The following is a 13,294-nucleotide window of genomic DNA, read 5'->3' on the forward strand; positions in this document are numbered from 1 at the left end:
ATGGGTTTAAGGCTTACCAGGTTCTATAGATTTTAAAAAAAATCTTGTGAACAGTCCCGTTACATTCAGCTAGGTTTTTTATCTGCATTTTATGTACTCTGAATTCTAAATTTATAATTTTCGTTTACAAGAAAAGACTAATTACGTAAATATACAATTCTTTTCCATCGTGTCATATTTGAAATTAGCGTACATAAACATACTGATAAGACATACTGAATTTGTTCATAATGGAACCTTCATCCTGGATGGGGTCTGATGCCTTCTTTCTTCTCTTTTTTCAAGGGCACTTTTACAAATATTTTTTTCTCACAGTCTGCATACTAGTATCACATCAAAACTTAAAAAAAAAACTTCAAGGTCATACTCCACTCTCTAGGAGTAAGGTTGGGAGGGGGCGAGATTTTAAAAGTAATAAAAAACGACCGATATTAGAGTTAAATTCATAGTTTTCGAGGTCTCTGAGTTTAACGATATCAGTTTTCATGATGTTCAAGTTCATCGTCACCCCTTGGGGTGGGGGTAGGAGAAGATGACTTTTTCAGATAAGATAGCTAATTAATAACTACTGTAATTAGAGCGAATTAAAAACATTAACATATTTTCTCGTGCTTGCACGGAACTATGCGGGTTGCTAGTCTTAAATATCGCTTATTGTGAATCTTAAAGAAAGAATCTAAAATTCTGCCGCCTTGTGCTCGAGCACAGAATAGCACTTACCTAAATACGGGCCTGCTCTTACCAGTGAATCACTCTATACTGTATTTGAAGTTTTAATTCTGAATATAATTATCCATCTAGCAGAAATTTGTCTGAAATTAAGCACTCAGAGAACTCCCAAAGACAAAACAAATTATAAAAGAAACTCGTTTTAAAAAAAATAGATCATCAAATTTAAAATCTGCAAACTCAAACGAATAATATTATTTGCATAAGTCTAAAGTCCCAAAAATACACAATCTACATTTCTTAGAAGTAAAGAAATAGCAGATCAGAAAGTTGGACAGTAAAAAGTTGTTACTGTATTACAGAGACTAGAAGATGAAATGGGGAGCAGCTAGGAAGACAGTAAAGTACCAGTTAGCCAGCACTAACTGGTGAGAGAAATTCTCACAATTACTGACCTGATACAACTGTTTCAGTACATGCAGTATGAGGTATAAAAGTATGAAGTATAAAAATATACTCTGAGATTTCAGATTTTCATGACCAGTTGGGTAAATAAAGGACTTTTTCATGGCTTTCATGACCACTAAGCAAAATATATGACTTTTTCATGACTTTTATGACTTTCATGACCAGTAGACACCCTGTTTTATTTTATTTCTTTTTTTATTTATAGGCCCGCTACATAATCTCTGTTGCCATTTTTCAGTACTCGTGTACATACACATCCAGATGTGTACAAATTATTATTAAAATGGGCAACTGAAACACAGTTTTAGAAATAAATTTTTATTTCTCTAAGTCTAAGTACACATGGGACTAGTTATTGATACTATATTATGCGTCAGTACTTTACATACACTCCCTCCTCGTCTACTATTAAGACAGCAATCTTGTTGGCACATTTTCAACCAATGTTTTCCATAAATTCGAAAATTTAACGCCTTCTCTTTGGGGAGAATTGTTTCCGATTATCAATGTTGTGTACAATAGCTTTATTGTACCAGGAGACAAACAGGCAAATATAGATTAACGTAGTTTCTAGTGTGAAATAACGTAAATAAATATATAGCACGCATTTACTACATAATATAATATAATGCTCAAAATGAACTGTCATTTGTTTCGTGAACATTAAAAAGGGATCTGAGAATCTCATGAAGTGTAAACGAAACACAACAGGCATATCAGAGACTACAGTCATGCTCCAAATGGATCTAATACCACATCTTGCCCTGAAAAGGCAATTTTGTTAATATAATCTGTCCGCGTCTGTAAATACGTGTATTAATTGGAACAAAGGAATCCCAAAGCAGGATCAGAAAATAGTGACAATATAATCACACTATAAGCACTTCCGTTAAACAGATAAAGTAGGAAGAAAAGAAAGTATTTCATATCTCCCACGATTATGCGGTTTAGGCTAAAGGAGACAAACGATTGAAAATTAAATAATTACGAAATAATTGGTAGAACGAGAAAGTAGGAGAAAACCCTGAACACGATGTTCTACACCACAAATTGACAAGATCTAGGATCGGAGCATGGAGTCTCACTCCAGAGGCGGGCGCTCTACCACTGAACCATGACCCCCAGAAAAAATAGATAGGAAAAGTAACAGACCATGTGAAATATGGTCACGTGATAGTGTTCTCAGGTCAAAAGTATAATTGATGAAGGAAGATAAAATTAATGGGATGAGTTGGCTGAAATGGCGCTCACCAGGATGCTTCACAACTACTTTTCTGCTCATTAATTTTTTTTCTCTCCAAGTCTTCCTATCTGATGAAGCATTTAGTAAAAGAGAGTGTATCTAATTATTACAGAGATGAATTATACAGTAGGTGCAAAATTTTGGTTAAAAAGGTGCAAAAAAATTTTAATTTTTTTTGGAAATTTCAAATATTCATAAAAACAGTACCTAAAGTAATTGCATCATTATTAAGTCTGTCTAAAATAAGTCCCAGAACACAATGTTTGAAAATCACAAGTCCAGAAATTGTTAAAACAAGTAACATTTAATACTTCGTTTTTATTTTATTTTATATTTCATTGAGGCTACATCTCCTGTCACTATGTATGTGTACAAAACCAATCAACAATACACGTCTCTGATTGCCAGTTTGATATCACTTCTCTTCACTTCCTCTCAGTAGCTTGCAGCTAACGTGACTGAACCGAAGTGAAAGTAATGTAATTATGCACACATTCGGTGTTTCTTGCTTTGCTAGTTATTTATCCCAAATCTTCGGATCATATATCTAAAGAATATCTAAATAATACTTCTAGATGTTTATGGAACTTGCAACTGTTTAAATATTTTGTAGTTTACACAACATTGTAAGAATTAGCGTGCTTGCTTCTGCATTATATATCCAAAAAAAAAAAAAAAAAAAAAGAAAAAAAAAAAAGAAAGAAATCTTTATTAGATTTCCGTCCCATGGTTATGCCGGCTAGGCTAGAAGAGACGGTAATGATGAGAAATTAATGAAATGGTGGAATGAAGAAAATGAGAGGAAACGGGAGAACCACAAGAAAACCTACGCAACGGTGTTTGTCCACCACAAAGTTCAGTTGGTGCGAGCTGGGATCGAAACAAGGACCTCATGCACTAGAGGTGAACGCTTTACCACTGAGTTACCGCGGCCCACTTGCATTACATATGCAATAGGAATAAAATGCGAAGAAAAAGTGCAAAACTATGCTTGCATTGAAAAAGTGCAGAAAAGTGCGACTTTGCAAGACAAGCTAATTTGATCATTTTAATAGGGAAAAAATAATGTGCAACACCTGAAATTCCTAATAATGTTTTCACTATTTTCTAATGAGCAATCCCTTTTCTATTTCTGCTTTGGGATTCATTAATTTGATATATATATATATATATATATATATATATATATATATATATATATATATATATATATATATATATATATATATATATATATATATATATGTGTGTGTGTGTGTGTTTGTGTGTGTGTGTAAGCTGTTCCAATTATTTATATTAATACAAAGTAAAGTTATAAATGAACCAAGTGAATGCAAGTAAGTTATAAATTACCAAAGAAGGTTTTGATATCCAACAAAATTTACCTTTTCTTTGAATGTTAATTCATAATACAGGTACGTAAATGAATAGATCTCAAATGAGTTCCTTCTCGCCTGAAACAACAGATTGATTTTTATTAATAATAATAATAAATCAATATTTAACCCGCCCTTCGTAAAATTAATTCGTTCACACACAAAGCACTTCATTCATCAGTGTTAACTTATACTGACGTAGCCTAGGAGACCTACTCACAATTTATTCTTTCACTGTCACGATTTTTAATTTGTATTAATTGAATCGGTTGTCCTTGTTGTTTAACATACACAGATTCACCTACAACTACAGTCGGCATCTCACTCTCGTAATACGTAGCTGCAGAACCGGATATATCGCATTCTGATACTGGAATCAGCAAAGTGTGTTTATTTTCTTTTTCGGTAATTTCTTCAATATCAGTAACATCAGTGAAATGAACAGGTCCATCAATAATGACATGCTGGACTTCCTCCTCATGGCTTACATCACTTTTTACGGAATCGTTCGCAATGCTGGGAAGGTAATCCGGGATAATAACATGTTCTTCGGAGCCTTCGATATAGATTTCAGTTTGTCCATCAGTATGACTATTTTCTTGAGTAGCGGAATCGTTTGACAACTTCTGTTCAGGCAAAACAACAATAGATTGGTTTACTATTATTGTGTCGCTTAAATGCTCCATTGTTTGCATGTGATTAAACAAATGAGGTTTTCTCATAAATCCAGCTCCACAAACAGAACATTCATATGGTTTTTTATCACTGTGCACAAAACGGTGGGCATTTCGGTTATCTTTACTATTAAACGCTTTCCCACAAATTTCACATTTAAATGGTTTAACTCCTGTGTGAATGATCATGTGTTTTTTAAAATGTCCCGGATACACAAAACTGGCTTTACATATCTCACACTGGTAAGGTCTTTCGCCTGTGTGAACGCTTCGTGTATGGTAATCGAGCAACCGACGTCTCTTAAAGCCTCGTCCACACTCTTGGCATATGTAGCGACGATCATCATAATGAGTGGCTCGTTTGTGCAATCGAAGATTGCTGCGTTTTCCGAAACTGGTACCACATATTTCACACTGGAAGGGTTTCTCACCTGTATGGGTACGTTCATGATCGTCCACTTCCATTTTTCTAGTAAACGCCTTACCACACACACTACAAATAAACGGTTTATAACCAGCATGAATCATTTTATGGATTTTTAAATTATTCGAAGACGCGAATTGCTTTCCGCATGTTGGGCAAATATAATCAGTTTGTCCTGTGTGAGTTTTTTCATGGGTTTCACGGCGCTGGGCTGTTGAGAAAGTTTTCTCACAATAAGAACATGTAAACTTTGGACGATAATCATCTTTATGTAATCTCATGTGAGCACTGTAACTTAATTTTGTTGTAAATTGTTTCGAGCACTTCACACACTTATGCGCACCTTCTATTTCCATATGCGTTTGAACGTGTGTCTCTAGCGTTTCTTGATCAGTACAGTTCTCTCCGCAGAAAGTGCATACTAAACTTAAATCGGCACCATGCTCAGAAATATTATGCTGTTTGAAATCTTTTGAGCTTGTAAAATCTCTTTCGCACAATGTACATTTAAACTCACCTTCTTCACATTGCTCGTGTTCAATAAGATGGTACCTTAAATCAACCTCCTCACCAAATTCCAAACCACAAATGCGACACACGTGTAACACTACTTCATGATCCCTCTTTAAGTGTTCAGTGACAAAATACAACGAAGAGAACTTAGAACGGCAAATTAAACATACGTATTTATTTCCTTCTTTATTCACACACTTTTCATGTGTATTATTATCGTATATATGAGTCACTATATAACTGTTATCACCAACTTCACTCGGCGTGGTTTTTATTACAATAACTTCAACTTCTTTTTCTTTTATAGTCACACTACTCTTCGTGGAAATTTCCTCCGTATTGGTAGGCATCCCGTCAGCTAAATTCTGAAAGAAAAAAGTCAATTGAGTTATCTATCTTTCTTGTAAGATGTTCAGATATATTTAGGAACTTTACTGTTTATTATACTTCATGGCAATATAGACCTTTATTTCCATAAATTTACTCTACTAAAATATGCGCATGCATTGAGTACCGTTTATCCGCATTTCCGGTTTATACAAACCTAATTGTTGCTTAATAACCGTTTACCTGCCAATGTTCCCAATTGGGAACATGCTTTTAGAAATCCTATTGTGAGGTTGTAAAGTAACGATATGGACGAGATTTGGCCTTTTATAAAGAAGGAAGGTTGAAGCAGTTATTTTAGCTGAAATATTTAGTTGCTGAATTAATTTTAAGACTTTTAAAAAGAATATGAATTTTATGATTTTGGCACTCTTCGCCATACCTCTGGTGAACGATCTGTAATTCATGTACTATTACTATTTTTCATGAAAATGTCTGAAATGTTAACTGAGAAATGTCATTCTATATAATAAATACCACTGCACTTGTATACATTTAAAAGATGAAGAGTAACATACATTTCAAGGGTAAGGGGAAAAAAGAAGGAATGTCACAGAACTGCATTTTCGAGAAAATTGCGTTTTAATATTGAAAAGCTGTACAAAATGAATAGGGTTAGTCAAATCTTTTGCTCCTTTTTACATAGATATTTCTACGTTATGTATACATGACATATACAGTCAAATAGTACCAAGAGTCATCAACAGATAGGACAAAGCACGCGTTAAAGCACACACATGGACATTCCTTGTTTTTTTCCCCTTACCCTATGTTCCCAAGGGAACATTGGCTGTTGCAGTTTATATTCCCAAGCTAGAGTTGACGAAGGGGCTTCTAAGTTTTACGTCAGAAAGGTGACGTAATTACTTTGTTCTTCAACAGTGCTGCCTTTATTACTAAATGTAGTAGTGTTTGTTATTTTTGTCGACGTGAATTTGTGATAGTGAATGAGTGTAGTAATCAACTGTATGTAACAAAGCTTTCGCAACCTACAAGATGCTGCAGAATATTTGATGACTAGTGACTCTGAAGCACAACGTGTCTTCGAAGATGACGTAGATTTATATCAAATTCCTCCAGATAAAGACGGTCGCCTCACAGAAGACAAATGACATCATGTTGGACGAAGTAACCCCTACAGAAATTATGGACAAACCGATTTGCACGTTGGCTATAAATAATGAAGGTATGGGCCGCGTTGATGTTTTTGACAAATTATTGCCAAGTTACCACTCTAAACTTCGCTTCAAAAAATGGTGGTGGAACCTATTTTCTAATGGCTTGAATATTGCTGTGACAGCTAGCTGGCTTATGCATCGGGAACTACATAACACTAATGAAAGTGAATATTTTGAGTTCAGGAAAAAAAGTTACAATGACGTCTTATGCGCCGGATGAGAATCACATCAACACCAGGACCAAGAACAATTTCTCCATCACTTAGGAAAATTGATGGACATTCCATAATACAATGTGATTAAGGACGTTGTGTCCTTTGTGGAAGAAATGCTTGTTTGCAGCGTTTAGAATATAAGCAAAGAATTCACATCTATTGCTTTCCTAAATACCATTAAATTGGCGCAATGTAAAATGACTGTTGCATTTCTGTAAAGATTATAAAATTATATTGAATTTCCAATTGTATTATATTCACACTGACATGCTGTTATATTGTACTATATTCAAAACTACATTCCATTATTCTTCACAATAAATACGTATACTCAAACTTTATCCTCATTTTAGACTCATGACAAAATAAAGGACAAAACTCATGTAAAAATATATACAGTAAAACCTGTCTTCAACGGACCCTTTATTAAACGGAACGGAAATATTTCACGGTCCCGTGAATTTTGGAGAACAAAACGTGTAAAAAGTCCCTTGATTAAGCGGAAACTGTGTTACGCGGACAACGGAAAGAAAAATAAACATTTAACGGAAAATTCTGAGTTCCGGACTACAGCGTTTAGAAGATGTTTAGACATTTTGTGAGACATATACATTACACTGTCTGCGATAAAATGTTCGTTCTTTTGTTAAATATTTCCGGGCAGTGTTGACCTTCCCCAACCACTACTCATATTCACCCCTACAAATTGTCCTTAATCCCCGCAACTTAATCAAGAATCATACGGAATGTCGGAAAGAAGAAAACGAGATAGAGGAAGAAGAGAAATACGATACCGAGTTCGAAGAAGAGTGTAGAATAAATACATATCAAGATGCTCTCAGAAGTTTAAAGGAACTGCAAAAATTTGCCTTACGGAAAAATGATTCTGATTCACTTAGTATAATTTCTCAGGCTAAAGTGTATGCGGAAAGTCAAGCAGCCAAGAAACAATGTACACAGAAAACCCTGCTTGGCTATTAGAAAGATAAGAAAACGTGTGCATAGTATATTTTGTATTCATTTTATATATATATTTTTTGTGTGTGTGTATTTATTCGTAGAAGAAAGAAGTACTGTAATCGAACAATGTACGTACAGCAATATATTTTCTCAGTATGCCCCTTTATACGCATATATATATATATATATATATATATATATATATATATATTAAAAAAGAAAGGGCTACCTCCACTAAGCGGAAACCTGACTTTAACGGAAATTTTTGCAAGTCCCGCTCGATTCCGCTAAAGACAGGTTTCACTGGGAACACGATGTATTTCATACATGTAAAACACTTTTTGTAAATAAAAGCATATAAAGATCTATATTAACTTCCATTTAAAAGGAAACAAGTAAACTTTTTGTTAAATATTCAATTCCTTCTAAACTCGGCAGGTAAACGGTCAATGTATACGTTAAAAGGTATAATAAAACTTAATATGCTAAAACAAATGTATTATAGTATAGTAATTTTTTCGTTATTTTATTCTAAATTTCACAACGATTTTTTTCTCTCTCTCGAAAGAAATTGACATTGGAAAAAGAATAAGCTACATAAATCTATCCATCGTATTTACAAACAATTTCCCACCTGCAGAAACAGCGTCCTCATAAATTCTGCTAATCAGCGCTGGGGAAACTTATGCCAAACAAAGAGCTTCTAAAGGAGAGCTTTGTACTTTGAAGCCAAAACTGAGGGGAGGACGAGTGACCGTAGGTGAAGGGGAGGTAATTGTACGCATAGCACTATATTTTATATTACTAAAGAAGGAAAAGGGTTTCGTTGCAGTGCATTATCATTGCCTTAACCACCATGTGATTTGTCAATCGTGGTGATGCTAGGGCTTCCAGTCCGGCTTCAAAATCCCACGCTAATTTTCACTCTTTTACCAGAAACTTTGGTGTCAAACGTCTCTTTCCTTCGTAACATTATTGCGTTTCAGATTTGACTCCAGTGACTTATACACAGAATGAAGATGTGTGACTTGTTAATTGAGTTACTGTCGTACAGTGGTGAAGTTCATATTTTTGGATCTGTGAATAAACGATGTCCAAAGTGAAATCGATGCGTGAACGTTTAGAAAACTACGTACAGGAATTTAGAAACATATTTACCACCGACGGTAAAATCTTATTTTGTCAATCGTGTTTGAAACGTGTAAGTGCATATCGACGTTCCCAAGTAGTGCAATACTGTCAGGTAGTAGACATATCGCTGCTGCGTCACGTGTTTCATCGCGACAAGTTCTCATCGGAAAACCTACTGTACCCTCATCTTCCAGCGTCACAACAAATACACAGTATTATTTCGATTTATGTAAAGCGTTCGTTTCTGCTGATATATCCCTGTATAAGATACACAATCCCGAGCTCCGAAATTTTCTTACCAAATATATACGAACTTAAGTCCTCCAGGTGGAATCAACATTTCGGAGAAAAGTATCTACTTAAGTGCTAGGAAGAAACATTAACACAGATTATGTCAGTATGGTGAAAACGAAAATATTTGGGTGAGCATTGATGAAAACCAGTGATTCTGCTAGTGTTAGAAAAGTGGGAAATGTCATACTAAGTGTATTGAAAAACGATGAAATAATTTCGAAATAACATTTCTTGCTAGCCTCTAAAGAACTTTCAGTTACGAACCATGCGACAATTGCCAGGCTATTCAATGAATCTTTGCACATTCTGCAGCAAAATGGTATGAAATATGACAATGTTTTGATTTTTCTGACTGATGGTGCTCCTTATATGAAGAAAGCTGAAGCTCTTTCTGTATACTATCCTCATATGATTCACGTGACATGTGCCGTACAAGCCCTACATCGATTGTGTGAAAAAATCTGAACCGTTTATCCCAAAATGGACAATCGCAGAACCGTTTGTTATACCCAGATATAACAGTAAAATTTTCCCAGTTATAACCAGGAATATCCAGGTTTCAGATTCCTGAGGTACTTCCGTAACAATTTTTATAGGAGTAGTTGGTGAGTACTTCAAATTATATGCCCGTAGCCAATCTGCCTCTATAAAAATTGTTGCGTGAGTACCTTAGGATTCTGAAACATGTACTTTTGGATAGCACACATATTAGTTCCCAAATGAAGTCTTGACCCGACTACGGCAGTTCCCATAGTTTTGGCGCTATGGACCTTTGAAGTTCATTTGGTCATGTTTCCAGCAGCCTATAACTCCGAAATGAAGCACTTGTGCACCCATGTTGATCTATACTTTTCGTCTTATCTTAGTCTCAGGAATTATCTCCCAAACCTTGTCGATGCTGTTTTGTAACACCCTATATATACAGTGCAGCCACTTATAACGAAGTCGGAAATAGCGAATTATTGGATATTACGAACATAAATGAAATCCCCGTCATACCGCCTATTTAAAACATGGAAGAAATTACCGTGTATTACGAACAATATTTTCCGTAAAGACAGCTTACAGCGAAGTTTTCAGAACGGGATCGTGTTTTCTTTTCTTCTGCTCGTGGATAACTCAGGTACCGCAAAACTGGTTTTCATAGCTGTTGTCGATGTGCAAGCCAGGCATGTATCGATGTGCATGACTTACTCCTCCCCGTCCCACTCGGATGACAGCAGAAATCGCACCGGGTGCAGATATTTCCGGCAACGCGCGTCCATCAGAATTCAAGGTCGAGGTTAAAAAGAAATCCCTATTTTTACTGGAGTTCATTGAGTTAGGCGCGGAGAGGAAGTGAGGTGCGATTTCCGGCAGCTGTAAGGTAGGAACACGCCACAAGTTGATTTTATTAAAACTCGTATTTGTGCATCGCTAGATTGAAAAATGACAAACAAAAGGAAAGCCATATCTCTTTAGACAAAAGTGAAAATTATACGCGAAGTTGAAGAGGAAAAATTGAAGAAAAATGAGATTGCTAAAAATTATGAAATACCGCCGAACACACTCTCAACGATTTTGGGAAACAAAGTGGAAGTAAGAAAGAAGTTAAATGAAAACTGTTTGGTTGTGAATAGGAAGAAATTTGTGAGGTGCTGTGTATAGTGACGTTGAAGATGTCCTTTTTAAGTGGTTTTGCGAGATAAGGGCGAAAAGTATTTCAGTGCTCAAAGAAAAAGCAACGACGTTTGCTACCCTTCTGGATCACGATCGTTTTGAGCCTCAGAATGGCTGGCTGCAGCTGTTCAAAAGTAGAAACATCGGACTGAAGAGTGTTTGTGGTGAGAGTGCTTCAGTGAGTGATGTCACTGTACAGGACTGGAAGAAAAGGATGCTTTATCAAAGTTCGCCGCGTGTGACATCTATAATGTGGACGGGACGTTTTTTTTATTATTATTATTATTTATCTTTTTACAAGTTTTTGCCGCAAAGGACTTTCTCTGTTAAAGGAAACAAGTACAAAGGCGGAAAAAACAGTAAAGATCACATTATCGCGTTGTTGTAATGCAGAAGTGATGGGTCAGACTTGCACAAGTTACTTGTGGTGGGAAAGTGTAAAAATCCGCGCTGTTTTAAGGGAGTTAATTATCTTCCTCTTAAGTATTATGCCAACAAGAAAGAGTGGATGATGAAGGAAATTTTCGCGAGTAGCTTCTGGACTTCGATTCGAAGATGGAAAACACGGGACGAAACGTACTGTTGTTTTGGACAATTGCACCGCACATAACTCTGAAGGCTACAACCCTTCTTTTCCTTTCTCCTTCTTGCACTTTACAGATGCAGCCTTTGAACCAAGGCATCATAAATGCCGTGAAATGCCATTACCGCAAGAGAGTACTTGGAAGGATGTTAATTAACATCCGCCTTGATAGCGAAACTAGCATCTCTCTACATGTGGCAATTTAAAAGTTCGCAGCGGCATGGCGTTCGTTGAAGCCACAGGTCATTGCTACAAAAGGGGCGGAAGAGGCTGTTGATCCCGAAACTTGGAGTGAATTTGAGAAAGCAGCGACACAGGGAATTACGTTTGTCGAGCAATACGTCGCTGCACACGATGGGCTTGTAACTGAGGATACCGGTGTTGATAATTCAATTGTAGAAAGCGTGAGGGAGGATACGAAGGAAGATGAAACAGATTCCGAGGGAGAAGTGGAAAATGTGAAACAACCCGAGTTCCAAAGAAGTGATTCAAAGTTTGGAAAACTTGCATTTTGAACACAGCAACACGGTGTCAAACATTGCATTCTGGGCGTTTGAGGAAGTGGAAGCGGCGATGCTCCGAACAGCGGCAGCAGACACGGTTTAGAAGAACATTACAGACTTCTTCAAGCGTATTTGGACAGGTAGGAAGAATTGCAATATGTACGATAGGCTAGGTAACAACCCAATTAATAAAATTATCTTCTGATGTAATGCTATATCGCTGTATATTCTTTTTTTTTTTTTAAACGTATCTGTTTGTTACCTAATCCTTTGTTTTTTCCATAATTCGGAAAAATACATGAGTTCGTTTATAACGAAGTTCAGATATAAAGAACTCATTGTGTTGGTCCCTTGAAATTCGTTACTAGTGGGCTGCACTGTATATAGATATTATGTCCTGTAGGTTCATTTTTATACATTCAAAACTGCCCACACAACTGACTTACAGATTTTTTTAAAAAAGAAAAAAGAACGAGTGGATTTCATAACATATGATTTTAATATGATTACTAATTTTATGCACTATTCATTATTGTAAAGTTTGGTGTATGCAAGCAATGTGGTAACCGGAAAACCGCGAAAATGTCTCAGCGCTCTACAGCGAAAAGGAAGTCTTAACCTAAAACAGAATTGACAAAGTAAGATAGTCATGGAAAAAATTTTATTCAACCATGGACTGACAATGGTTTATGTATATTAACCAGTCTTTAAAACGGAATAATAGGGTTTGGAGAGGGTAGTGCAAAAGACACGCGAACATGAAGTACATCGAATGTGGGTGGGTTAAAATCCTCGCACGCCAACAAGTATGGACACTGATACACAGGCAGCGAATAAGGTAACGAAACGAACTACCTTTCGATCAGATTAAGTAATAAGCAATTGACGTGATAGTGAAATGAAATGAAATATTTAGTTTAACGTTCAACGGTTGTACACCGAGGTTAAGGGAGACGGTGGTGATGAGAAATCCATTAAATGGTGGAAAGAAGTGGGAGGAAACGAGAGAATCCCCCC

The 13,294-nt window shown here is 36.1% G+C and overlaps 1 protein-coding gene across 1 annotated transcript in view; it reads right to left on the minus strand.

Annotated features, from left to right (window-relative positions):
* Positions 1-1,439: 1,439 nt before the first annotated feature.
* The window catches only part of LOC145660594 (uncharacterized), a 33,099-nt gene continuing 21,244 nt past the window's right edge, over positions 1,440-13,294 (minus strand). Inside the window, exon 3 of the mRNA XM_081725850.1 lies at positions 1,440-5,732. Within this exon, the coding sequence (XP_081581976.1) occupies positions 3,969-5,732 (1,764 nt within the window). The 3' untranslated portion in view covers positions 1,440-3,968. The remainder of the gene's footprint in view (positions 5,733-13,294) is intronic.

Source organism: Thermobia domestica, chromosome 9 (genome assembly GCF_964235325.1).
Source record: "Thermobia domestica chromosome 9, izTheDome1.hap1.1, whole genome shotgun sequence".
Taxonomy (NCBI): Eukaryota; Metazoa; Arthropoda; class Insecta; order Zygentoma; family Lepismatidae; genus Thermobia; species Thermobia domestica.